Here is a 27,450-nt window from a genome sequence, read left to right as displayed (position 1 = left end):
AAACGCACGGGCTGAGCTTAGAGCACACGGGCGTGCCCCACGGCCGTGTGTCCCAATTTCTCTATGAACACCTATTATTTATTTTATTTTATTTTTATCTCTATATTTTGAAATTATTCTTTTTATTTTATTTCCTTTTAATATTATTTCATCCTGAGTTTTTTATTTCTATTCTTCGGCTATTTCATTACGAGTAATTATGTTTCAGTATACATCTTAAAGAATTTCTAATTTGCTCTCAGTCAGAAAGAGCTTCAAAGCTCACTATTACTCAAGAACTTGAAACTCCACTGGGAAAGGTTCTCCACGACTGCCATGTCCTGCTCGACCATGACCATAGCTACCACTAGATATAATATTCTTTTGGCGCAGGACTTATGGACTAATGAATCTCTACCACCGCCGGAGTATCCTCCTCCACCCTCACGCCGATTATTCTCTAAAACTCCAGTTCAAGGAAATTCATTCATCACTTAAGAAGTTTCACTTCTCTCCCTATCTTATATTTATATTCTTTTCTATATATCTATCTTTGTACATTAAGAGCAATGTACATCTTAAGTGTGTGGGTAATTTATATCTTGAATTAAAACATAGGCATTTATGCATTGATTGTTTAAACTTTAAGGCATCAGGGAATCAAGCATGATAAGTTGATTTTTGAAGAATTAAAAACTTTTAGGTTGTTTCCCTAAGTTTAGGTATTATCTTGAGTTGGAATTCACAAGTTTAAACATCAAAAAGCCATAATTTTTGTGAGATCTTGAGCCTTTAGAGCATTTATTATTTCTTTCATGCTCACTTTCATTATGAGTGTATCAGTATTGAATTGTTATTCTAGAACTTGCTTGATTATGCATGTCAAGACCACACCATTTGATTTGATATGTCAAAATGAGAAAGGCACTTGGGTTTAACCCACTCACTCCACAAAAGCCTACCTTCACAATTAACCCTTAGTGAAACCTCTTGAGCCTAACAACCCATTTATTGATTTACCCTTAAAATTAACCCATAACTCATTATTATTGAAATCTCCTAAATTAATTTGATCCCTATTTTTGTCGAGATTTGAATTGAAATAGTTGCTCAGCTATGTCTTGTTCTTCATAATTAGTCTATGTTATTTGACTTGTTTTATATAAAAAAAAGTGTATACACATTAGTAGTAATCTTTTGTTTTTGAGCTTAAGTATTTAAATTCCATATTCTGAGAAGAAGTTCTGTTGTACGCAAGTGATGATTAAATCTTTTTCTAGTTAAGTGATTTTTTAATTCGATCTCGATTCTAACCTTTTCTTTCAGCTTGTGACCACACCCCTAACCAAGCCTCGTTACAACCCTCTAAAGACCTTTTGGTTGATGTTTCATTTCAATTTATAGTGGTGGAGATTTGATTTTCATGCAAGCCTATGGTAATGACTTTTCATTATTGACTATTGAGTGCTTCATTTATTGTCCTTAAATACCTTGAGTGATTTGAGTGAATCTTTAGTGAGGATGTGAAACTCTGTGAAATTTTGAATCAAAGGTAATTACTTAACGAAGGGAGACACCTATGTTTTCATGATAAAATACTCAACTTGGAATGTTTGAAACTTTGATGTTCTTTCAGTTGAATTTTCAATGTATGACTACCTATGGATTATTTTGAGATATTAACGATAGAAATTATAAGTTGAGAAGAAATTATTTTGATTATGAGTTGAGGATTTTGCTTGAGGACAAGCAAATGCTTAAGTGTCGGGGTATTTGATAAAACCGTAATTTATACATATTTCTATCCTATGCTTAGCATATTTTTTGGATGATTTTTCCTTAAAATTGGTGAATTAGATGCTCCTAGTGCCTTAATTTCATATTTTATACTTAGGTGAGTATAGGAGAGTGAAAGGAACGAGAAACGGGCCAAAAACAGAGAAAATAGACCAACGTACGAAATCAACACGGCCTAGACCTCCTCACACGGGCAGACCACATGGCCGTGTCAATTTGGCAGAATCGAAGCACGACTCACAAGAGTGGACCACACGCCTGTGCCTCTTTAACAGGCTTGACCACGGCCTAAAGTAATCGCACACAGGCGTGTTACACGGGCGTGTCCCTGTCGAGCCCAAGTTGAGTCCAATTCAGAAAAGGCTAATTTTGAGGGTCCTTAGGCATTCCAAAGCCTATAAATACACCCTAAAGGAGAAAAAAAGGGGGGACACACAGGAAGAAGCAGGGAACTGCTCAAGAAAAGCCGATTGATCCATCTCAGAAGCCAGATTCATCATCAAGACTAAAGATCTCCCCTCAATTTCACTTTAGGAATTTTGGGTTTTTCTTTATGTTTGTATTCATTATTCTTCTGAGATGTTTACCTTTTTAGTAATGAACTAAAACTCCTAAATACCTAAGGGCAATGAAACCTAAGACAGATCTTGTTATTATTATCTGAATTGTATGATAAATATTTGGCTTGTTCTTAATTATGTGTTTTTAATTCTTGTCTTGATATTCCAGGATATTGATTCAAGTTAAGCTCTTATTCAGAGGTGGAATAGACCCTGTCTAAGAGTACATTTGTCATAATTAAGCGGAGTTGATTACGCGCCTAGAGATAGGGTGACAAGATTTTGCCAGATTAGAGTGAAACCTAATAAGGGGATCCATAGATCGAGTTAATGCAACCCTAAGAAGTTAACTAGAAAGAGATTTCAATTATTCAACCTAGGGTTAGACATTGTTAGTCTCGAGAGGGATAATAATATAACTTAGGGATTTTTACGGATCAAGTCAAATGAATAAATCGTCTAATTCAGAGTCAAATAACAAGTGAAGTCTAGGTGGATTTTTCCTTAGATGTTGTCTTGATTCAATCGTTTTTTCCAAAAAGTAATTCCCCAATTCTATTTCCTGTGATTTCTTAGTTTAGTTAATTAGTTAGTTAAAATAAACCCCATTATTCTTAGGCTAGATAATAAAAAGACAGTCATTACTATACTTTTAGTTCCTTTGGGTTCGACAATCCGGTCTTGCTAAAACTATACTACTGTTCGATAGTTACACTTGCCTTCATCGTGATAATAGTTAGTTTCAAGAACGATTCATTATAAATATTTAAAACCTGTCACGAATATCACGTATCCGAAAGACACAACTTATCATTGCTGGAATACCATAACTTCTTTGGTACTGAGAGAAAATGTAACATCGGAATTTTTTCAGACTGAATTTAGAAAGAAGTGCATCAGCCAAGGATTTCTGGATCAGAAAAAGAAAGAATTTTTAGAGCTTAAATAAGGAAACATGATTGTATCGAATACGAGCGGGAATTTATTCGATTAAACAAATATACCAGAGAATGGGTTCCAAACGAGGCTGATATGTGTTAACGATTTGAAGAGGGCTTAAATGAAGATATCAAATTGTTGATTGGAATCTTTGAATTGAGGGAATTTATGGTGTTAGTCGATCGACCACATAAAACTGAGGAATTAAGTAAATAAAAGAAGCAAGCAGAGCGGGAAGCTCGGATTTCTGGTAAAAGATTTATGGGTAAATCACAATCATTTGCTTCAAAGAAATAAAAAAGTACCATGATCGTTCTACCACCTTTACGGGATATTCATGGAAAGAGCGAGACTCTCAACGTTCTAACCTGAGATCCTCATCTTCATCTGTAACCAATGTTGGAAGTGTCAATAATCCCAAACCGAAATGTAAATATTGCAACAAATTTCATTTTGGGAAATGTCGTTTGAAAAGTGGAGCTTGTTACCGATGTGGTTCTCTTGATCATTTTCTCAAAGATTGCCCGGAAAGAATTGAAAAAGATATTGATCAAAATTTTAAGCCGAATAATCTCGCTTTGAGAGGCAAACCACCCCATCACCCCGGCAATGTCAGTGGTAGTCGAGGTACTGTAAGAGATTTAACAGTAAAGTCTGAAGCTCAAGCACCAGCAAGGACATATGCTATTCGTGCTAGAGAAGATTGACCAGATGTCATTACTGGTATATTTTCTCTACTTGATACTGATATTAATGCTTTGATTGGTCTTGGTTCAATGCACTCATACATATGTACAAATTTAGTGTTTGTTAAAAATTTACCTGTTGAATTAACTGAATTGGTGCTTAAAGTCTCAAATCCCTTGGACAAATATGTTATGGTAGATAAAGTTTGTAAAAACTGTCCATTGATGGTAAAGGGTTATTGTTTCTTAGCTGATTTGATGTTGTTTCCATTTGATGAATTTGATGTAATTTTGGGCATGGATTGGCTAACTCAGCATGATGCATGTTAGAATGGTGAGTTACTCCATGTTGAATCTGATGAACTGGATGGGTTATCTAATGTGATTTCAACAATATCAGTATAGAAATATGTCAGAAAGGGTTATGATGTTTATCTTGCATATATGTTAGATACTAAAGTATCTGAGTTGAAGATTCAATCAGTACCAGTTGTTTGTGAATTTCCTGATGTATTTCCAGAGGAATTACCTGGTTTACCACCAGTTAGAGAAATAGAGTTCTTTACAGATCTTATACTGGGACAACACTGATATCCATAGCACCCTACAGAATGGCTCCTACCGAATCAAAAGATTTGAAAGCCCAGTTGCGAAAATTGATTGACAGAGGCTTTGCTTGTCCTAGTTTCTCACATTGGGGTACACCGGCTCTGTTTGTAAAAAAGAAAGATGGATTATTGAGATTGTATATAGATTACAAACAATTAAAAAAAGTCACAATAAAGAATAAGTATCCACTGCCTCGAATTGATAATCTATTTGACCAGTTGAAAGGTGCCACTGTATTTTCAAAGATTGATCTTCGTTCTGGCTATTATCAGCTAAGGGTAAAAGATTCAGATGTACCAAAAACAACATTCAGAACCAGATACAGGCACTATTAAGGGTGTGCACAATTCGGGTAAAATCGAAAAAATTCAGTTAACCGACCGAATTCGGTTAATCGGTCGGTTAACCGAATTTTTTTGGTCGGGGGTCGTTAATAAATTTTTGAATTTTCGGTTAACGGTTAATTCGATTCGAAACAGATCGGTTAACCGAATTTTTTCAATTAACTAAAAAAATAATATATAAATAATAGTCTACTATTTAATATTTACCCAAACCCAACCCAACATAAAACCCAATCTAATATATTTAAACCCAAGTGGCCAACCCAACCCAACCCAATTACCTAATTTAATTACCCAACCCAATACAAATAATTTAATAAATAAAAATAAAAATCTAAAAGTAAAAAATCTACTAAAACTAAAACACCCCTACAGCCCTAATCACTCACACTCCCACTCCCACTCCCACTCCCACTCCCACTCCCACAGACAGTCAGACGATAGAAAAAAAAAACCCCAACTTTTCAAGTTTGAAATCCCTAATGAAAATTTGAAATCTCTTAAAACCTTCAAAATCTCCCAAAAGGCCAAGTCCTTCAAAAGTATCATAGCTGCTGGAGGCTAGAGCTATAGCTGATTGCAACTCGCTGGTGTGTCTCGTGAACCTAAGGACAAGGTGCTGGTTGGCTGGTCCAAAGAAAGCGATAGGTAAGACTACAGATGAAGGATAATGAAAATAAAAGAAGAATATTTTAATTTTTAGCCTTACTTTCCTAGTTTCGTTTGTTTCGTAATATTTCTAAACCAACCGACATTTAACTTGCTGTCCATCTCTCATTTCTTCTTTTTAATACCGTTGCATAATTGGTTTATTAATCTCCATTAATTGTAATGTGAAAATTGGTTCATTAATTGAAAAGAAATCATTTATTAAAATTGGTTCATTAATCTTCACATCCAACTTCTTTTCAACTACGCATGAAAATTGGTTCATTAATTGCACCAATATTTTATTTAATTTTTATTGTAAATTTTATTTAACAAGTATTCTATTTACTTTTGTTTATCCTCGTATTTTATGAAAATTGTTTAATATTATAAATATGTATTTTAATATTATAAATGTATTTTAATTTATTATATAATTTTTTTCTTGCAGAATGTCCACCGAACCAACATCTATTGAGGGTAGTGTTACACCTCCTACTTCGATAGATTCTGAAAATTCGAGAGTTAGAGCTTCAAGCCAAGCAAATGTGACTACTGGGAAAAGAAAAGCCACTCCTCAAAGGTCAGAATTTTGGTCTCACTTCACTAAGATTATTAATAGTGAAGGTGCAAGTAAGGCTAAATGTAATTATTGTCAAAAGGAATTTTGTTGTGATAGTGAAAAAAAATGGTACAGGGTCATTGAAATATCATATTGGTTTATGTAAGAAAAATCCTAGCAATGTTGTTGACCCTAGTCAAGGGCAACTAGTTTTACCTAAAAAGGGAGTTGAAGGGGGGTAAGGGCATCTTTCAATTTGGAGATTTGATCAAGAAGCATGTAGGAAAGGATTAGCACAAATGATTGTGATTGATAAATTACCTTTCAAGTTTGTTAAAAGTGAAGGCTTTAAGAAATTTATGTTTGTGGCATGTCCTAGGTTTCATATTCCTTCACGAACTACTATGACTAGGGATGTTTACCAATTGTATTTAGATGAAAGGGTCAAGATAAAACAACTTTTGAGAAGTTCTTGTTCTAGAGTTTGCTTAACTCTGACACATGGACTTCTTTGTAAAGAGTTAATTATTTGTGTATCACTGCTCACTTTATTGATAACGATTAGAAATTGAATAAAAATATTTTAAACTTTTGTCCAATTTCTAGTCATAAGGGTGAGTCCATTGGGATGGTGATTGAGAAATGCTTGTTGAATTGGGGGATTGATAAGTTGTTTACTGTTACTGTTGATAATGCAAGTTCAAATGATGCTGCTATTGGTTATTTGAGAAAGAAATTTAACCCCTCGAGGGGGTTTCGTTCAAAATGGTAAATATATTTATATGAGATGCATGGCACACATTGTGAATTTGATTGTTGTTGAAGGCTTAAAGGAAATGAATAAATCTGTTGAACGTGTTAGAGGGGCTGTTAGATATGTGAGACAATCTCCAGCTAGATTACAAAAGTTTAAGGAGTGTGCTGTGGTGGAAAAGATAGAGTGCAAGAAGATGTTGTGTCTTGATGTTTGTACTAGGTGGAACTCGAGCTACTTAATGTTAGACACTGCTTAGAACTTTGAGAGAACTTTTGAGAGATTTGAGGAGCAAGATACAAACTTTAGGGCTGAACTTGAAAGGGGAGAGGGTTGGCCTAGCGTGGATGATTGGACTAATGTTAGAGACTTGAAGGATTTCTTGGAACACTTTTATGAAGTTATTTTGCGTATATCTGGCACTTCATATGTCACATCCAATAATTTTTTTGATGAGCTTTCTAAAATTGATATTCTTTTACGAGATGCTCAGTTAAATAGTAATGTTGATTTCAATGTTATGGCCATCAAGATGAAAGAGAAGTATGATAAGTATTAGAGCGATATTGATAAGATGAATTTGCTTATGTTTGTTGCTTGTGTTTTAGATCCTAGACAAAAACTAAAGTATCTTGAATTTGCACTTAGTGAAATGTCTAGTTCTGAAAAAGCTTCTGAAATGATGCAAAAATTGAAGGAATCTTTGTATGAATTGTTTGATGAGTATAAGCCTTCACTTCATAGTACTTGTAGCCAATCGAGTGTGTCAACACATGTTTCTCTCGGTGAACCACAACAAAAAATGAAAAGGCGAATGAACCACAGTATAAAAAGCATGAGTTGGAAATTTGTGGTGAGGATAAAACATCTGAGTTGGATAAATATCTAGCTGAGGCTAACGAGGAATTTGTTGAAGATTTTGATATTTTATTGTGGTGGAAAGTGAATAGCCCTATATTTCCCACTTTTTCAAAAATGGCCAGAGATGTGTTAGCTATACCGGTTTCTACTCAGAGTCTGCATTTAGCACCGGGGGACGTGTGCTTGATCAATATAGGAGTTCTTTAACTCCTAAAATTGTACAAGCTCTTGTGTGTACTCAAGATTCGATTCGAAAATTATCATCACAAGAAGACATCAAAAAGATTGAAGAACAAATCCAAGAGCTTGAAAAGATTGAAAATGGTATATTTATTGTTTTATTTTAATAGTTTCAATATTTTTACCATATCACTCCTACTTATTTATTTGATTCAATGTTTAGACTTTCTTGGAATGCATCAGAACCTACCCTAAATTCATGAGCTTTCGTGAGTTGAAGGGCATGTTTACTATCTTATTTTTGTTAACTTATAATCTATTCGTTTGTTTATATTATTTGATTTTTATTAAATACATATATTTAATATTTCTATTATATGCTAAATTGTTGTACATGTTTTTTTTGTAGATTTAATGCAAAAAGAGATCTTTTGGAGAGAAGAAATGGATGCAAATGAAAAATATTAAAGACTTACATTTCAATTATGTGTTAATTTCAAGACTTATGTAATGTTTTTAATTATGTAGTGATTCAAAGACTTATGTAATGTTTTTAATTATGTAGTGATTCAATTCGAGTAATTCGGGTAATCGGTTAATTCGGGTAATCGGTTAATTTGGTTAATTTGGTTAATTCGAGTAATTCGTTTAATTCGGTTAATTTTTAACCAAAAATAAAAAAATATAATTTTCTATTAATTTGGTTAACCGACCAAATTAACCGAAAAATTTCGTTTCGGTTAATTTTTTTTAAAAAAAATTCGATTCAGTTAACGGTTAAAAATTTTGAAAGGTCAGTTAATTCGATTAATGATATTTCGAGTCGGTTAATTGAATGAGCACCCCTAGGCACTATGAGTTTCTTGTAATGCCGTTTGGGTTGACAAATGCACCTGTTGTATTTATGGATATGATGAATAGAATCTTCAAACCTTATCTAGACAGGTTTGTGGAAGTATTTATTAATGATATTTTGGTTTACTCCCGAGATGAAAATAAACATACAGATCATTTAAGAATTGTATTGCAAACTTTGCGTGAGAAATAATTATATGCCAAATTCAGTAAATGTGAATTTTGGCTTCGGGAAGTTGGTTTTCTCAGACATATAGTTTCTGCTAATGGTATCAGGGTGGATCCGAATAAAATTTCAGCTATTGTTAACTGGAAGCCACCGAAAAATGTGTCTGAAGTTAGAAGTTTTCTGGGATTAGTAGGATATTATCGGAGGTTTGTTAAAGGGTTTTCAATGATAGCTTCTCCAATGACTCGATTGTTATAGAAAGATGTGAAATTCGAATGGTCTGATAAATGTCAGTAGAGTTTTGATAGGTTGAAAACCTTATTAATAGAAGCATCAGTGTTAGTTTAGCCTGAATCAGGTAAAGAATTTATAATTTATAATTTATAGTGATGCGTCATTAAAAGGTTTAGACTGTGTATTGATGCAAGAAGGTAAAGTAGTAGGCTATGCTTCAAGACAGCTAAAACCACATGAAAGAAATTACCCGATACATGATCTTGAATTGGCAGCAATTGTGTTTGCATTGAAAATCTGATGACATTACTTATTTGGTGGAAAATGTCACATATTCACTGATCATAAAAGTTTGAAGTATTTGATGTCGTAGAAAGACCTGAATTTGAGTAAGCGTAGGTGGCTTGAGTTATTTAAAGATTATGATCTGGTTATTGATTATCACCCAAGAAAAGTCAATGTGGTTGTAGATGCTCTGAGTAGAAAATCCCTGTTTACTTTGCTAGCGCTGAATACCCGATTGTCATTATCTGATAATGGTTCAATCATAGATTAGTTAAAAGCTAGACCGACATTTTTGCAGTATATTTCTAAAGCTCAGAAATATGATATTAAGTTACAGCAAAACGGATATAGTGTAAATTGACTCCTGAATCAGAATTTCAGATTGGATCTAATGATTGTTTATTATTCAGAGGTAGAACATGTATTTTGAAGAACTCAGAACTAGTACAGAAGATTTTACATAAAACTCATAAATGTACTATGATTATTCATCCTGGTAATAACAAAATGTATAATGATGTGAAAAAGATGTACTAGTGGCCGGGAATGAAACGAGATATTTTTGAATATATAACTAAATGTTTAACATGTTAGCAAGTAAAAACTGAAAATCAGGTACCTTCAGGACTATTATAGCCAGTTACAATACCGGAATGGAAATGGGAAAGAATTACTATGGACTTTGTATCAGGGTTACCTTTGTCTCCGAAGAAGAAATATGTTATTTGGGTAATTGTCGATCAATTAACAAAGTCCGCACACTTTATTCCGGTACGTATGAACTTTTCCTTGGATAGATTGGTTGAATTATATGTTTCTGAGATTGTTAGATTGCATGGAGTGTTAGTCTCCATGATTTCAAATAGAGATCCAAAATTTACATCTCGATTCTAGAATAAATTGCAAGAAGCCTAGGGTACACAGTTACATTTTAGCACTGTATTTCATCCTTAGACTGATGGATAATTTGTACGTGTTATATAGATTTTAGAAGATATGCTTCGGTGTTGTGTACTTGAATTTGAAGGTAACTGGGAAATATATCTACCTTTAGTTGAATTTTCCTACAATAACAGCTATCAGTCCAGCTTTAAAATGGCATCGTACGAGGCTTTGTATGGCCAAAAATGTAGAACTCCATTGTATTAGACAAAATTTAGTGAGAAAAAGATACATGGAGTTGACTTGATCCGTGAAATAGAAGAAAAAGTAAAGGTAATTTAGGACAATTTGAAAGCAGCCTTTGATTGTCAAAAGTCCTATGTTGATCTTAAATGGAAAGCAATAGAATTTCAGGTCGGTGACAATGTATTTTTGAAAGTATCACCTTGGAAAAAAGTTTTCCGATTTGGCTGTAAAAGAAAATTGAGTTCACGGTTCATTGGGCCATATGAAATCACAGAAAGAATTGGACCTATTGTATATTGGTTAGCATTACCACCAGAACTTGATCGGATTCATAATGTTTTTCATGTGTTTATGTTACAACGGTATCAATCGGATCCTTCACATGTTATTTCTTCAACAGAAGTTGAGATTTAGCCTGATATGACTTACAATGAAGAACCGATTAAAATCTTGAAACGTGAAACTAAAGAGTTAATAAACAAAAAGGTGGCTTTAGTAAAAGTTCTTTGGCAACGACATGGTATAGAAAAGGCTACCTAGAAACTGGAGGATACAATAAGAAAACAATACCCGAATCTTTTTACTGGTAAGATTTTCGATGACGAAAATTTTTAAGGGGGAGAGTTGTAACAACCCATTTTCAGTGAAATAAAAAAAGTAGTTTCGAGACCACAAATTTGAGCTAAAAAATATTTTAATATTATTGCATGATCTGCATTGTGATAGGAATGTTATATGAAAATTCTGATAAGAAACTTTCATCGATTATGTCCTTAATTGTAGAAATGACCAAATTGCATAAAATGCAAAAGTTGGATTCTAGTAGCTAGAAGGATTAAATAGCTATGGAATTCAAAATTTGAGGTCCTTATATGGTAATTAGACTATAAAAGAAAAGTTAGTAGATATTTTTGATGATTCATCCATGGAAAAATTAAAAAAGGCTAAGGACTAAATTAGAAATCAAAATAATTAAAGATGATAAATAATTAAATAGAAATATCATCTTATGCTATTATCATCTTCATTCCCAAGTTTCATGGAAACCCTAGGAGAGAGAGAAGAAACTAATCAAGCTTAATTGGGTAAGTATTCTTGTCCCGTTTTTAGTAATTTTTATATTTTTGAGATCGGGATAGTCTAATCTATCTATTTTGATGATTAATTTAAAAAGTTATCAAAGTAACAAAGTTTTTCCATGGATGAATATATTGAAAATTTAAAATTTATAGTAGAAAATGAAAGATTGTTGATTGATAAACAACTTTTACAAAGAGAATTTTGATGAAATCATGATTTAGGGACTAAATTGAAAATGGTAAAACCCATGGAAAAATTCTAATTTTTGTGAAATTATACGGTTGTTATTGTAATATGTAAATTTTGGTTAGGCTTGGAATAAGGATTAAATTGCATGAATTTCATTTTCCGAGCCAAGGGACGAAATTAGAATTTATAAAAAGTTTTGAGGCAAAATGGTAACTTTTCCTAGGGCGTAAATTGAATCTAATTGAATATGAAATGGATTAAATTGATGATTAAATTCATTTATATAGATCCGGACAACTCAAATTCGAAACTAGATCGAGGAAAAGAAAAAGTTTCGGATTAATTGAATTTCTTGTACGAACGATTATTAAGGTAAGTTCGTGTAACTGAATTGTGTATATTTATATGCTTATATTGAATGTGTTATGTGATTGTATGAATTATAAATGTTTAAAGTATGAAATAAATTATATGCCCGATATAGCTTAAATAAATGTTAAGTTCCGTTTGAATAATGAAATTTGATGGATATATGTAATTTCCCAATTTGAATGTGGCCCTGCATATGTTGCAGGCATGATTTAGCTCGGACGAGTAATCCTGATAAAGCCCTCTCGAGTATCCTGATAAATAGTTCTTTCGAGCATCTTGTTCAGTAGTGAATTTTGCATGTGTTGCACACTATTGCAGCTCTGTGTGAGCGTCTTGTTACATGATTTGATCGGTTGTGATCCAACATACAATGCAGACACAAACGCAGCTCTACGTGAGCGTCCTGATATAAGCTCTTATGAGCTTCTTAACATGGCTCGCTTTAACTCCCTGCTACCTTATCCAATGCTCCCTGATTTTAACTCTCCGGAGTTATCTGTTACGCTCTATGAGCTCTCTGAATAAAACTCTTATGTATTTCCTGTTTAGCCCAAATAAGTGTCTTGTTACATAGTTCGACTGAGCATCCCGATATCTGGCTCGAGAGTGTGCTCCTTGATTAAGTGCCCTAATAGGTACCCCTGATTATGAGTTGATGATTTACAATTTTGTACACCTTGTGTGTATTACCTGAGTATCCATCGAAATTTCAATTATTCAATGGGTAAATTCTTGAAACAAGAAATTATAAGATTAAATGAATTATATCTCAAATGCGCCTGAAATACTTGAAAGCTTGTAACATGATGAGCTCATCTATGCTTATTTGGTGTAAATGTGAATTATGTGACTAACATACTTGTTTGAGTGTATGTGTTTAGGCAAACTTGTCAATTTGTTGGGAATCATGTTATTGTATGTTTATTATAATTAATGTGCATGGTAAGTTTAATTCTTGTTATTCGAACTTACTAAGTATTACATGCTTATTAGGTTTTATTTTCTCTGTTTTATAGTGCTCGGAAGCTTGTAAAGGTTGGAGGTCGATCGGAGCAACATCACACTATGCTCTAGCTTGTTTTGGTATAATTAATAAAATTATTTTGATATAATAGCATGTATAAGCTATCTTGGCCATTGATGGCATGTAAATGTTTGTAAGAAATCTAGCCATTCGAATGGCTAGGGTGATATATTTTGGCATGTTTATATAAAGGTTATAGTATAATCAATATGTTTGAGAATGGTTCAATAGTAGATGGTATATCTAATGAAGGGTAAATTTGAATTAGTAAAATTGACTAATCATGTATGCTTACAAAAGGTAAAAAGTTTTCGACATGAATGCATGAAAAGATATATCATTTAAATGTTAGAATTGACTTGATTATAATGCTTGTATTAGTTGGTATATGTTTGTAATTGTTGGTGTAGGTTGTTTGGCAAAATTTGGGTGAGAAATAAAGTTAGGAAATTACTTTATTTTGTCCACATGGGTAGACACACAAGCGTGTATCTTGACCGTGTGTAACACATGGCTTGGCACATGGGCATGTGGTTTGGCCATGTGTCCCCTGTATTTTAAAATTTGAGAAATAGATTGATCAGAATTGGGCACACGGGTAGAGACATGGGCGTGTGTCTCAGCCATGTGTGCTACACGGCCCAGAACATGGGCGTGTGTTTTGGCCGTGTGAAACCTGCAATAAATCGTAAAAAAAATTGAATTTACGATATGGCCTAGCACACAGGCATGTGGCAAACTGTGTGACACAAGTCAAAAAGTTATACGGGGTCGGACACGGCCTACAGCATGGGCATGTCCTATGGTCACACGGGCGTGTCCCTTGACCACACAGGCTTGTGTGCCCTACACCTAGGAAAAATTTTAAAATTTCATGAAAATTTTTTTGAGTTCCCGATTTAGTCCCGATTCGATTCTAATGTTTATATTGGGCTTCGAGGGTCCATTCAAGGGACAATATGACTAGTTTTATAAATGAGTAATAATTAATATGAATTATCTTAAATTGTTTTGTAAAGTCCGGTAATACTTTGTAACCCTATTCCGGTGATGGATATGGGTTAGGGGTGTTACAGTAAATGTGTACATGTTATGTATATGTTAAATGTTAGTGACAGTGTTTCGCTAAAGATGCAAATATGTAGTGAGTGTGCACGGATAATCGATATGTGTTTGATTTAAGATATTTTGGCCTTGTGATCTTGAAACCGTTGGATATAGTTAGCATGCAATAGGATTGTGAGTACTTACCTATATGTACAGTGATTTTTGGCATTGAGGCCCTAGGACATATTGGAGGGATAAGGGACTGTGAGTTAAGCTCCATTCAACGGGACATGTGAGGGGAAATAAAAAGAGTACTAGCTTTATGCTTCACTTTTGGGACATGTTTGACTCTATGAGTCTATGTTTGGTGTCTTGGAGATCCGTGTATTCTATGTGTGATGATAGAGCTCGCTTTTATGTTTCATAACTTAAGTGCCAAATTATTTTAAATTATGAATATTTGTGTATTGTGATAAGTGTTTATATGACATGTGACCATTATGAAATTTGTCTATAAAGATGTTTTTGAGTATGGTGATAAACGTTTGAATGTTATGTAATTATATGAGTATTGTGATATATGCTTGAATGTTATGTGATTATATGTGTAATTTGATATATGCTTAAAATTGAATGTGATTACTATCTAAATGAACTAGTAAATAATGCATGAGTGAGTATAATATGACACTAGAGTTGGAATTGTTGTGGTTGTGCTTTATGGTTGTTTTGTTAATAATTTATGAATTGTTATCATGGTAGTTGTTCTAGGCACTCACTGAGCTTGTTAAGCTCACCCACTCCTTTTAAACCCTTGTAGAGTGGTTAAGTGTTGATGTGAGCAGTGTGGTTCTGAGAGATGATCCAAGCAAGTTCATTTCCGTGATTTCGTAGGTGTTATTTTTATTTGTTTATGTTTAGGGAATAAGGCAACGTGATAGACTTTTACTAATATTGGCTATGATATTTTGGATGCTTCCAGAGACTATTTATTCTTAAGTTTATGATATTCCTTTCGTATTACGTTGATTATAGCTCGGATTTACTTTTAATTGTTGAGACTAGTATTACGGTCGTTGATTCTAATTTAATAGTCTCTATTGGAATTCTCTACCTATTAGCTAAGTCACTCAAAATTTACAAAGGTGTAGAACCTTAATCTACCACCATGCTTTTGTTGCCTAATCTGGCTTGAATGAAACCCTCAACAAGCACTCCTATCAAAATTTCCAACTTACTAGCTAATGCACTCAGAACATGCGAATACATCCGCACTCACATTAACATGTCTAGGAGGCATATCTAATAATCTAGCATACAAACGAACGAACAAATAAATGGTGTGAGTGGCAAGGAGATGATCCAAGTCTCATTCCTACAAGCAAACCTCAAGGCTAACGGCAATGTGTTATCAATCCTACTCCGCATACAATTCAATCAATGGCATTTTCCACAATCTCATGCAACTCTAATAGTGATATTTCAAACAATTCAAGTATCCAAAAAAATTTAAACACATGGGTTTTGAAACCCCAAACACACAACAACCACCTAGGTTCGAGAGTTAATAAACCTAAAACTTTGATACCACCAAATGTAACACTCTATACCTAGCTCTCTCGCCAAGCCAGAATATCGGGATGTCATACCACCATCTCATGTCATACACAACAAATAAAAGGCTCATTCTAGAAGAAATGTCTTTCATATTAACATTCGTATAGGTTTCAAGTCAATCATACTCTTTAATTATTTGTTAAACTATGTTTCTTTATTAACATTCTAGAAATGTCCTTCACAGAAAAGGTTGCTTCTTGTTTGTTTTATTGCAGTTTTATGTTTTTTTTATTATAGTTTAACAGTTTGTTGATGATGATCTTCTTTGAAGCCATCGTAATTTTGAACTTTGACTTTTAGAGAGGAGATGAAAAGAAGAAATTGTTCCACCATGCTAGAAATTTGTCCACACAAATTTTGAATCGAATATTGATTTGAAAATTTTGGTGTAAAATTTTATTTATCCAATTTATTAATAAATTGCAATTACTTTTCCTAAAAAGACCTTGAGAAAAAAATCTCATCCCACCATACATGCTAATAATGAAGCATTATTTCAACGCAGAAAATGATGGAAGGCCACAAATCAAGTTGAATTTAGGGACAAGTTTAAGTCCAAGTCGCAATCATCTTGTCTGTACCTAAACAGAAAGAACACAATACTTCTTGTCTTGGTCTCCACTTTTTAAATCTCAACTATTAAATCGTAGAAACGCATCCGTACACATTTTCACATGCCTCTATTTTGCCTCTCTTCCCTTTCCTCTACTGGCCTTTGCTATTTAGTCCTATTCTTCTTCTTCTTTGCAGGGCTGTTAAAGTCACCATTCAATAATTAAAACATCCTCCTCCTTAAAAAAAATAAAAAATAAATGAAAACTTCAATTATTTAATAAAAAAAGTTGAAAGAAAAACAGATGGGACGTATCAGTTGAAACCCAAATCTATTTACCTTCACATATAGTGCGATGATCATACTTATGTGGTCCCTTTTATTACAGTTCATGATGTATATAATCTTATTCTTCATGCATAATTATAATATGGTTTACTTTTATATTGATAGATAAAGTTTAACGTATTATTGTATAATTTGCATGAAATCTATTTATAAAAGATACAAATTGCATTAAAAAACCGTCCAACCAATTGGGTCTCAGCTGTTGTTGAATAAATATTTGTTTAATTTACCGATTTGACTTAACCTAGTTTATTTTAAGTGTCCAGTGTCAACCTCCCAATTTGTTTAGTGGAATGCTTCATGGTTCAAGTTATATATATGTATATATATTTATGGTGGGGTCTAACCAAATCTTGGTTGCTGATGGTGTAGAGAATCAAAATTTTCTTCCTCATTTATGAGTTGATTGTCTTAGTCAGTGTTTTGGTTTGGCTTTTATAACATGTCATCAAGTTTCTAAGTTTGCTCTCAACATTTGTGGTTGTAATTATTTTTCTTGTTATTTTAAGGGTTACTTGATGACCTGGGTTCTTAGTATGTTTATAGGTAAGGAGCCAGCAGTTTTTCATCAATAATTGTATATTATCTTTTAGGTTTAGCTTGTTTGGTTCAATTCTGCTGGGTTTTCATACGAGTTAAAAATTTTCCTCTTTTAATGTCAATGGATTCCTTGACATTTGATTGCTTGAATACAAAGCATGTTGCATTATAATTTGGTTTAAGACACTATAGTTTTCTTGTATTGAAAGCGACATTTTGATTTTTACGGGCCTGTTCTGGGGGATTACAACTTACAACTTATAATATTATGATTTGCTTAGTTTGGCATTTTAGATCAGGCAATTGGGGTGTGGGAGGAGAATCACTCAGAATACCTTTTTTTCTTTTCTTTTTAAAAGTTATTTTGCAATTTGAGGTTATGGATGTCTGTTAAAAATGGTCATAGTTTTGCTGTCCTTTTCTGAATGGTCCTAGCATGAATTTTCCTTGTGCTTGGCATCAAATAAGCCAAATTAAGGCCTCTGTAATGGGTTTTGAGATTTCTATATATTAATCTCCTAGAACAGTGACAATCATACTCCTGCTCTTGTCTCTCCGTATTCAAGGTCAAGGACCTGTTTTTCCTTTTTTTTTGGAAACTTACTATATAAGTTTTTTGTACGCTGTCTATTCCTCGAATTCTGACTATGAAAACTAGGAGGGGAAAGCGTTCTGAGGTATTGTTTTGATGCTTGTTAAGTTTTTTTTTTTTTTGCTTGTACCCAAAATTGCAATTTAGATGAAAGCGATGGTTTAATGATTAACTTGGTCAATTGTGTTTGATTGCAGGCCTTTTGGCCATCCATTGTGATGAAGAAATGGTTGAATATAAAGCCCAAGGTGTATGATTTTAGTGAAGATGAAGTCGACACTGAAACTGAGAGTGAAGATGATGGTATTACCATCTTATGTTTACCAACCTATCCTTCCTCGTTCTTTCTGTTGTTTGATGATGTTTATTTTTTCTGCAATATCCATCCAGCTTATTCTCTTAAAGATTCAAGATTGCATGGTAGTGAGGATGACAACCATAGGACATTGGAGAACCATTCTGAGTGCAGAAACCAAATTCCAGGCACTATTTGATTTCTTCGTCTGTGCTTTGCCTGATTTACTAGGATTGTTCATAAATATCTGCTCTACTTAGTCATGAATTGCAGTTATTATCTAAACTATTTGTCAGCTCTAAAGGTTTTTGTGTATGGTGTTGATGTTTCATCATTCAGATGCACCTTCCAAGGGTTATCGATTAGGACACAGGAGGGGAAAGTCGGAAACTCTGCGTGCACAGTACATAAACACCAAGGATGTGAGGTTTGACTGCAAGATGCTTAAACTTAAAGTGTAAGCTTTAAGGTGTTACTGTTTTAATTCTTATTGAAACATGTATTGGTTGCCTATAGGGTGACAATAAGCACTTGGAATGTTGCTGGAAGACTTCCATGTGACGATCTTGAGATTGATGATTGGCTTTGTACGAAAGAGCCAGCTGATGTTTACATTATTGGGTAGGTATTTTCTTTCCCTGTTGGATTCTTTTCTCTAGATTTCTTCTCAAATCTTAGTAGTCGGTACTCGATTATAGGTATTGATGTTAGATGTTCCACTTTTTCCTTGAATAATCTAATACAAGATCTGGTTTGGACAGCTTCCAAGAAGTAGTCCCTTTGAATGCTGGAAATGTATTTGGAGCTGAGGATAGCAGGCCAATTCCAAAATGGGAGGCAATCATTAGAAGAACACTGAACAAATATTGGGAACCTGAAACCAAGCACAAATGCTATAGTGCTCCCCCTTCTCCCGTTTTAAGAACTTCTTCAGTTGCAGATGCATTAGCAGATAAAATTGATGCTCTGCCATCAGAAGTGATGATTAATGAGCATTTGGAGACTGCTATTGGCTATGACTTTGAAGGGCAAGATTTGAAAAAAGACGCTACTATTGGACAAAATTTACAGCTGAACAGAATATATGGTATCGATTTTGACTCTAGGTTAGACTGGCCTGAATATCCATTAGATGCAACCCCACAAGTTATCTCTTCAAATTTGAAACTTCGGAGAGTACTGAGCAGCTCAGCAAGAATTGGCTTTAATATGACAGAGAACTCTATGTTCTACAGTTCTCATGATGTGGTGTTAAAAGAAAGCATATTGAAAAGATCCCACCATAGCTTTGGAAACCTCAGGTCAACGTGTGTGCATGAACAACAGGAGCTAGAAACTGTTGATTCTTCCTCTGATATATCTGATGAGAAGTCTGAAGAAGAGGATGGCGCTTTCCTAAAAGAACCAATGGAGGAACAAGACAACAATAAGGCAAGGTCAACCCCAAACTACATTCGAATAGTTAGTAAGCAGATGGTTGGTATATACATATCTATATGGGTGACAAAGAGGCTGAGGAGACATATAAACAATTTAAAAGTCTCTCCTGTTGGAGTTGGTCTTATGGGCTACATGGGAAACAAGGTAATGATCGTTCTTCTGTTCTAGGTGTCGTTTAGTCTTTTCGAGGCTGTATTTGGCACCTCAATTGTGATGCTCATAACTTCTGTAAATACATGTAAAGTGGATGTTTTGGGTAGCATCACTGTCTGGAAGGATGCTTCATTTCATTTCAATTTGACATGAAGCTTCTTTTCGTTTGTTTTTAGATTGATGAAATCAATGCCCTCCATATTTTGATGTGTTGCAGTTCATAGTTGGCTGCAGGGTGGATGACAATATACCATTAACACTAATCAATCGCTGAAAATGCCTGTTAAATTATTGAATGACTAAACGGCTTTTTCTTTTGCAGGGATCTGTTTCTGTTAGCATGACACTTTTTCAGTCCAGGCTATGCTTTGTGTGTTCTCATTTGACATCAGGTCAGAAGGATGGAGCTGAACACAGGCGTAACTCAGATGTCTATGAAATTATACGACGTACCTGTTTCTCATCTGTCCTTGATTCAGATCAACCACAAACAATTCCAGCTCATGAGTAAGCAAAATTTCAGCATCTAGTTTTGTTTATGCAGCTAGCAAGAATAATTAGTTTCCCTTACTGATCTTTTCTGGTTGTTACCTATATTCTAGTTTTAACAGCATGAACTGTGCCAGCTTAAGAATATGCCATACCTCTTGTTTCTTAGTTTAACTGTACGAAAGATTTAACTTAAAGTGAAATAAGGTTAATAAGAGATAGATTAGTAAAATAATGAAGTTAGACTTGAAATGATGCTGTAATTTTGAGCAAACTTGAAGAACTGGAGGTTTTAGAAAAGGTTTTATCAGTAACTTCTTCGCTTAACTACTGAGTACCTTTGATGGTTGTGAAAGTTTCTTCTGATTGCATCATCAATTCATTCAGCCTGAAACATAAAGTTTTAACTGGTTGCTTCTGTAAATAGTCAGATATTTTGGTTTGGGGATCTGAATTATCGTCTCAACATGTCGGATGCGGACATAAGAAAGCTTGTAGCTCAAAAGCGCTGGCATGAACTAATCAACTATGATCAGGTGAGTATCACAGGGATAAAGTTTTAATACACTTTTGTTGTTGCAATAAGACATCACGTTGTTTTGAATCAAATGTAAATCTAGTCAAGTTTTCAGTATGATTGTTGAGACACTAAATATTTTATATGATTTACAAATAAAATTTGTGGGTATCATCACTACTTTAGTTTGAGGTTACCTTTCTTGCTGGATGGTATTTCTGCATTGTTTTTTCGTTCAATATATACTACTTTGATGAGAACAAAAGTCGAAGGATTCAATTCTGTGCCACAGCTTCACAAGGAACTGCGTAGTGGTCATGTATTCGAGGGATGGAAAGAGGGGATAATAGACTTTCCTCCTACCTACAAATACGAAATGGACTCCGATAGATACATTGGTGAGATCCCGAAAGAAGGCGAGAAGAAGAGATCACCAGCATGGTAAGCACAATTTTCTGTAAAGTAGCCGGATGACAAATCTGATATAAAACAGCTGGAAAGGGTTTCCGGAAATCAGACATAATCTGGGATAATGTCAATGATCATTCATTAAGTTCCACACAATTCAATTGCTTATGCCATCATTTCCCTTTGGTAGGTGTGATCGAATACTCTGGTCAGGGAAAGGCATAAAACAACTTTCTTATAAACAACCAGATATAAGACTTTCGGATCATCGACCAGTCAGTTCAATGTTCTTACTTGATGTTGAAGTCCTGGACCATCGGAAGTTGCAAAGGGCTCTCAATGTTAGCACTGCTGCTGTTCATCCAGTGGTTTCCTTCGATGACAATGGAGAACCAGAATTTTAACCATAACCAGGTAATCGATCTTAGAATTAAGGAGTTGCCAAGCAAACCTGTAGTAACCGTGTTGTAACCTTCACTTTTCATTTATATACAATATTCAAATGTAAGAAACTATAATGGGAAAGATCAATCTCGAGTTTGAACCCATTGTTTGGTGATACCTGCTGTAGACCTTTTTTTTCTGCTCGTAAGGTTGCCAACCAGAATCTTAATTAAAAAGCATCTGGCTCTTCTCCATTTTCCCTCCTGGTTTCCAGATACAGGTGAAGTCCTGAGATCATGAAAATGAACTTGGAATTCTCCTTGGCTAATATTTCAATTGCTCTTCGCTAGATAGTCCATGATGTACAAATTTCTCTTTCAGTGGCTAGATTTTACAAAAACAATTTTCTGTTGCTTCTTTACGTTTTTAATGTCTAATTACAGGCATTGTTTCTGAAGCAGGATATCCAACAACTCAATGAAATGAAAGAAAAGGTTACTCCTTCATGAAACTGGTTCCAAGCTGCCATGCAAGGATATCAATAATACATAGCATATCATTTAACAAATGATAGCAGAATTAAGTAATTTGTACAGGGGGGAGTCAGACTATTTGGTTGCATTTAAACAGCTTTAAAACTTGGGTTTGACTGTATACATGCTAACATTCTTTGCTTCTTTTTCCCTTAGCTAGAGTGTCCCAAAAAGCTTAAGTTTTTTTGTTTTTGTTTTTTCATCCATGTCGTAATATCAATCTGTATATAGTTATAATGTAGCTGTGTTTTGAAGGGTGAGTTCTCTAATTACACAAAATAAGTTGTAGCCTGTCTAGTTACTTTGTTTCTTTGAATGCTTTTTAATTGGCATTTTCAGTTCGGAATAATGGAAAGGGTTCAAACAGAAATGTCTTGGCCTGTGCTTTTTTAATCATAAGGAGGTAATGTAAAGTATTGGAAACATATGAAGCAGAGTAGCAATACTTGGAGTTTAAACCACGTTATAGTGTAGTTTGGAGACCCGCGGTTGGATGTGGTCCAGTCTCTCAAGTGCCTAACAACCTTGGTTTCTTTACAATCATTTCATGTAAAGCTCCTAAAAATGTAAATATATACTGGTTATAGTGAGTAACCAATCAACAATCCAACTTAATGCTCCTATTTGTAGTAAGCCTGAAGAACAACCCTTTCTCAAGTTAAAACCGACTTACATGGATTCCTATTTCCTGGTCTAGTTTCAGTTTTCCGCAGAGTAGGTTACAAAAAATTAGGTGCGACTGATAAAGAAACTCTAGAAACCAAAAAAGGTATTGGGTAAGCCTTGTCCTTTTCCCTATGGCTTTCAATGTGGCCGGATAATTCCTATCAAATTGAGAGAGGACGGACAAGGTTGCAAACGACGCTTAGAAATTAGCTAACAATGCGACAAACTGGCTGTAGAATTTAGACCCCCTTTGGATTTCATTTTACCTACGGGAGAGATGGAAGTTTTAGAGAATATTCCATTTCAATCACACAGCAACTTGAAATTTTAACTGGAGAAAGCTAACTTGTGAAAAATGGCTATTTACATTTTAGCCCACTAGTTAATTCTTTCTTCTTCTTTTTTTGGTATTCTTGCTTTTAATAAGCATTAGTTTATGTATTACTTAAGAAATAATTATATAATAAATTATGTTTATTACATAATAAATATATAACATTTATTTTTATGTAATAATTAGACACGAACTTTTATTATAAATTTAATATTAATTAATAAAAATAAAAAATCATTATTAAAATAATTATTTAATATATAGCTTCAATAAAATGTAATTGTTTATAAATATCAAATAAACTAAATTTTTTATGTACATATTTTAGCCAAACTCATCGCCTATCCAAAGCATCCTCAGCGCATGAAAATAAATCAGACTTTTGTTAGATTTGAGAACTAGACAGCTTCATAGAAAAATGGAGACAGGGGTGATCAACAGAGAGGGATTTGGTGGTTCTTTACCTGTTGAAAATGTCCAAGCTCTTGCATCCAAGAACTTGAAAGACATCCCATCCAGGTATATCAGGCCAGAGGTCGAGTTCGATGTAGTTTCCATCGATGAATCCTATCAGATTCCTGAGATTGATATGAGCAAATTAGGCCATGATGATGAACAGCAGAAACTCCATTTGGCGTGCAAGGACTGGGGCTTCTTCCAGGTACCTAATCTAAACAAAATTCTTATTTATTGTTTAACTTTTACATCTATCAACTATGTTCTTCTTATTTACTGATGGTGAAACAGTTAATCAGTCATGGGGTAGGGGATAAAGTAATTGATAAAATGAAGATAGACGTACAAGAGTTCTTCGAATTACCATTGAATGAGAAGTTGGCTTGTGCCCAGCTACCGTATAACATCGAAGGCTACGGCCAAGCCTTTGTAGTGTCTGAAGACCAGAAGCTTGATTGGGGTGACATGCTTTTCCTTCTTCCCCGGCCTGTGCCCTTGAGAAACATGAGATTTTGGCCAACTATTCCCCCTTCATTCAGGTAATAAATTCTGTGCATATTCCGAATCTAAACCAGCAAGCAACTTTTCTAATCAAGTATAAATCTTATTTGAAATTCAGAGCAACAATGGATAAGTACTCAATGGCATTACAAAAGGTTACAATTCATCTCATGAGGCTGATTGCAAAGAACCTGGGGACAGACCCGGAGACGTTTGCAAGCTTCTTTGAAGATGGAACACAGGGAATAAGGATGAACTACTATCCACCTTGTGCACAAGCAAGCAAGGTTATTGGTCTAGCACCACACTCTGATTCCACTGCCTTGACGCTGTTGATTCAGGTGAATGAAGTTGAAGGACTACAAATCAAGAAAAATGGCAAATGGATACCTATTAAACCCATATCTGGTGCATTCATCATCAATATAGGAGACGTGATGGAGGTAATATGATTAATATCCAATATATTTGTTTCTCATGGATTGCTTGTATAATATGCCTAAGCAATGGGATACTGTGAAAGCAGATAATGAGCAATGGAGAATATGAAAGCATTGAGCATAGAGCAGTGGTTAACCCAAACAAAGAACGACTGTCAATTGCAGCATTTCACAGTCCAAATATAAGTACCATGATTGGTCCACTGCCAGATGTTGTTAAGGCAAAGGAAGCAGGGTACAGGACTATGCCACATGAGGAGTTCGTGAGACTGACAATAAGCAGCAAACTTGATGGGAAAGGTCTGTTGGATCAAATGAAGCTCTAATTGGTAATCTTGGTTATCAATCTCTATAACAACAAACAGCGTTCTCATCAATGGAACGATGCTTGTATGCTATGTCTGCAAGTTGGGTTTATCCAAAGTGCAAAAACATCATCGGTCACCTTTAATAATAAAAGGTTGAAAGAGGATTATTTATGATGCCAAAACAGGGCTAACTCTGTTGGTTCAGCATACGAATTTGTTAAATTACTACACACCGATCGAGGTAGAGATGTGCTGAAATCGTAACCAATTGCAACAATCTCAATCACCCCCACTTGCCCGCTGCTTTTGCTTACAGAATAATAAGTTTCGACCAATGCCTTTCTTGATAGCTGCTATTATGGTTCTGCATTACCTGATGATGACCTTTACTCAATGAATTTTTTATGCCAGTATTTTGTCCAACCCTTTTTCGAAGTTCCACACATTTATTATTTCAGGTTTAAGAACCACAACTCCATTTCGAGGACGACAATGTTTTAGAAGGGATTCATCGTCCCATCAAAGGGTTTAATCACTACTTTGTATAATGGCTTGCTTTGATAGCTTTTAACAATTACTAATGTTGTGAATCCTCAGCTCCCTTTCATATTCGATGATGAAGGAGATTCAAGTGTATAAACTTCCTAGACCGTCTGACTTGAGCTTTGGATTTATCAGCTTTTAAAGTTTGTTTTGTTTTAACAGGAGAGTACCTAGCTTCAAAATTATCGCTCCTGTTCACTTGTACTGAACTTGGCTCTCTTGCTATCGGCCAATTCTAGTGCTAAATGGAACTTGGACAATCTCATGTGACTAACAAACTCACTGCCACAATTAATGTGTAGCTTGTCAAAAATTGCCATCACAACCTTTGTAAAAAAAAAAGCAATTCAAAGAGCTAAGCATAAGATCTAACGAAATCATGTTAGCTAAATACAGTGAAAAGGTGGGCATCAGGTCTCCAAGGTGATTTACCATCAAAGATATACTAATTCAGACGCAAATTACCCATTAAAATATGAGATTCATCACATGCCCACAACTCGATTCACTATAACAAGTTCAAAACCTTAATACGTTGTTTTAGAAAATAAAAGGAGAACTATAAAGCGATCAGAACCTGTCGGAACTTCAATTTAACATCAAACTATTTTATCAGTGGATTGACAGACCATTGAATTTCTATCATCACATCGCTTTTGTTTTCTTAAAAAATGAAAATCCGAGAAAAACAGATTTAAATATCGAAAGAGGGTAAGCTCAGAACTTCTTAGAGGGATTGTATTACCGTCACTGGAGACTCCTCTGGTACACTATAATATTCATCATCGCTATTATATCTACGACTCAACCAAAATTTAGAGACACCAGGGCATCGAGGAGCAAGAGCTAATTTGGTATAATAGCGAAAAGAGAGTATTTATAGAAGCAGAAAGAAACCCTAGTAGCCGCTTTCAAATGTGCGGCGATGTTTAGGGTTTATAGATAAAGGTTAAAATATGCCTATACTCTCTGTACTTTCGGAAAATTAATAATTTAGTCCTGTACTTGTATTTCTAGGCATTTAGTCCCTGTACTCTTCCAGATTTTAAAATTTAGGATCAATTGTTGACATTGTTAATTCTTTTTATTAAATTTGTCACTGTGATATTTTGAAATAAAAAAAACAACTCACTTAATAGCCATGTAATTAAAAAAATTTTTAATTAACATAAATTTAACAAAAAAAATAACGGAATTAACAGTTGGATTTGCTTTTAAAAATTGAAAAGTAGAGTATTAAATTCTTGAAAATACAAATACAAAGGCTAAAGTCTTAATTTTCAAAAAGAATGAGGAAATATATTTAATTGTCTCGTTTAATAAAACTACGATGATTAATTGATTTAATATTTAATTCAAACTTTAATTATTTAATTACTATCAATGAAATAATAATTTGAATTAATTGATTTACGCTTTAAGCCATCTTTTGTATTTAGCGAGAAAAAGCATTCACAATGGATAGTAATATATGCGATTTATTTCTCTTAATCATCGTTTTCATTCCTTCAATTATATTGATTCTGCATGCAATTTATTTTGGGTTATGTCGAGTTAACTGAGAGATTGATTGGACATATTCAAATCATTTGTAATTAAATTTCGATCTTTCATCTATTAATTATAACATTATTCAATTATTGAGTCATTTCACTAAAATATCATAATTGAATTCTCACTTATTATATATCATTATGAAAACAATTTAATAAGTGTTTGTTTAATGACCTTTTCGTAAGTGTTTTACTCTTGTAGGATGATGTTAATCTCTTTGGGTTAAATCCGCTCATCTAATATGATTCTATTTTATTTCAAGGTAACTATTACCTATTCTTTTGTGAAAAAGTCAATTACTAACATATAATAATTAAATAATTCATCTTAGACAAAGGACTTGTGTACCTATTACTTTTCCTACTATTATGTAATGCCAATGAGAGACTATCATTTACCCTTTATCGACTACAAATCCCACTATTGTGAATGAAACTGTGCTATATATAAGTCATACATCCAACATACCAACTTTCG

General features: G+C 34.1%; 1 protein-coding gene, 2 long non-coding RNA genes and 3 other non-coding genes across 13 annotated transcripts; 2 read left to right on the top strand and 4 right to left on the bottom strand.

Annotated features, from left to right (window-relative positions):
• The first annotated feature begins 5,296 nt into the window (after positions 1-5,296).
• Positions 5,297-8,479, top strand: LOC107918927 (uncharacterized). 2 transcript variants are annotated; one of them, XR_005899788.1, is made up of 3 exons: positions 5,297-5,562; positions 6,014-8,063; positions 8,329-8,479. It is a non-coding gene; the product is annotated as an uncharacterized lncRNA (long non-coding RNA). The 2 variants fall into 2 exon arrangements; XR_005899787.1 differs by lacking the exon at positions 8,329-8,479 and adding an exon at positions 8,143-8,285.
• An 8,428-nt stretch (positions 8,480-16,907) lies between these two features.
• On the top strand, positions 16,908-22,461 carry LOC107920162 (type I inositol polyphosphate 5-phosphatase 2). Of its 6 annotated transcripts, none has more exons than XM_016849707.2 (11): positions 16,908-18,037; positions 18,150-18,255; positions 18,343-18,435; positions 18,587-18,674; positions 18,764-18,868; positions 19,009-19,831; positions 20,163-20,347; positions 20,757-20,865; positions 21,139-21,287; positions 21,445-21,668; positions 22,097-22,461. In XM_016849707.2, exons 1-10 carry the CDS (start codon positions 18,008-18,010, stop codon positions 21,656-21,658), a joined length of 1,902 nt encoding a protein of 633 aa, XP_016705196.1. In that variant the 5' UTR covers positions 16,908-18,007; the 3' UTR covers positions 21,659-21,668; positions 22,097-22,461. The 6 variants fall into 6 exon arrangements, with proteins under 6 accessions (XP_016705196.1, XP_016705198.1, XP_016705195.1 ...); XM_016849709.2 differs by having other exon boundaries at positions 17,015-18,037; positions 18,358-18,435; positions 22,100-22,461; XM_016849706.2 differs by having other exon boundaries at positions 17,015-18,037; positions 22,100-22,461.
• Positions 22,462-23,607: 1,146 nt separating this feature from the next.
• On the bottom strand, positions 23,608-26,315 carry LOC107920165 (uncharacterized). 2 transcript variants are annotated; one of them, XR_005899786.1, is made up of 3 exons: positions 26,165-26,315; positions 23,992-24,487; positions 23,608-23,749 (listed from the first exon to the last, which is right to left on the bottom strand). It is a non-coding gene; the product is annotated as an uncharacterized lncRNA (long non-coding RNA). The 2 variants fall into 2 exon arrangements; XR_005899785.1 differs by having other exon boundaries at positions 23,992-25,701; positions 26,165-26,286.
• On the bottom strand, positions 25,822-25,917 carry LOC121205469 (small nucleolar RNA Z101). The gene has a single exon (XR_005900546.1). It is a non-coding gene; the product is annotated as a small nucleolar RNA Z101 (small nucleolar RNA).
• Positions 25,986-26,073, bottom strand: LOC121205481 (small nucleolar RNA snoR14). Its single transcript, XR_005900558.1, has one exon. It is a non-coding gene; the product is annotated as a small nucleolar RNA snoR14 (small nucleolar RNA).
• LOC121205471 (small nucleolar RNA U61) lies at positions 26,133-26,210 on the bottom strand. The gene has a single exon (XR_005900548.1). It is a non-coding gene; the product is annotated as a small nucleolar RNA U61 (small nucleolar RNA).
• Positions 26,316-27,450: the final 1,135 nt, after the last annotated feature.

This window comes from Gossypium hirsutum, chromosome A08, assembly GCF_007990345.1.
Source record: "Gossypium hirsutum isolate 1008001.06 chromosome A08, Gossypium_hirsutum_v2.1, whole genome shotgun sequence".
NCBI lineage: Eukaryota > Viridiplantae > Streptophyta > Magnoliopsida > Malvales > Malvaceae > Gossypium > Gossypium hirsutum.
This window is presented reverse-complemented; position numbering and strand designations above follow the sequence as displayed.

What these genes read in the sequence shown, in the direction of transcription:
- LOC107920162 (XM_016849707.2), top strand. Translation starts at nt 18,008, where the DNA reads ATGAAAACTAGGAGGGGAAAGCGTTCTGAG. An exon ending in AACTGAGAGTGAAGATGATG is followed by an intron (nt 18,256 to 18,342) that starts GTATTACCATCT and finishes ATATCCATCCAG; the next exon opens with CTTATTCTCTTAAAGATTCA. An exon ending in GTGCAGAAACCAAATTCCAG is followed by an intron (nt 18,436 to 18,586) that starts GCACTATTTGAT and finishes TTCATCATTCAG; the next exon opens with ATGCACCTTCCAAGGGTTAT.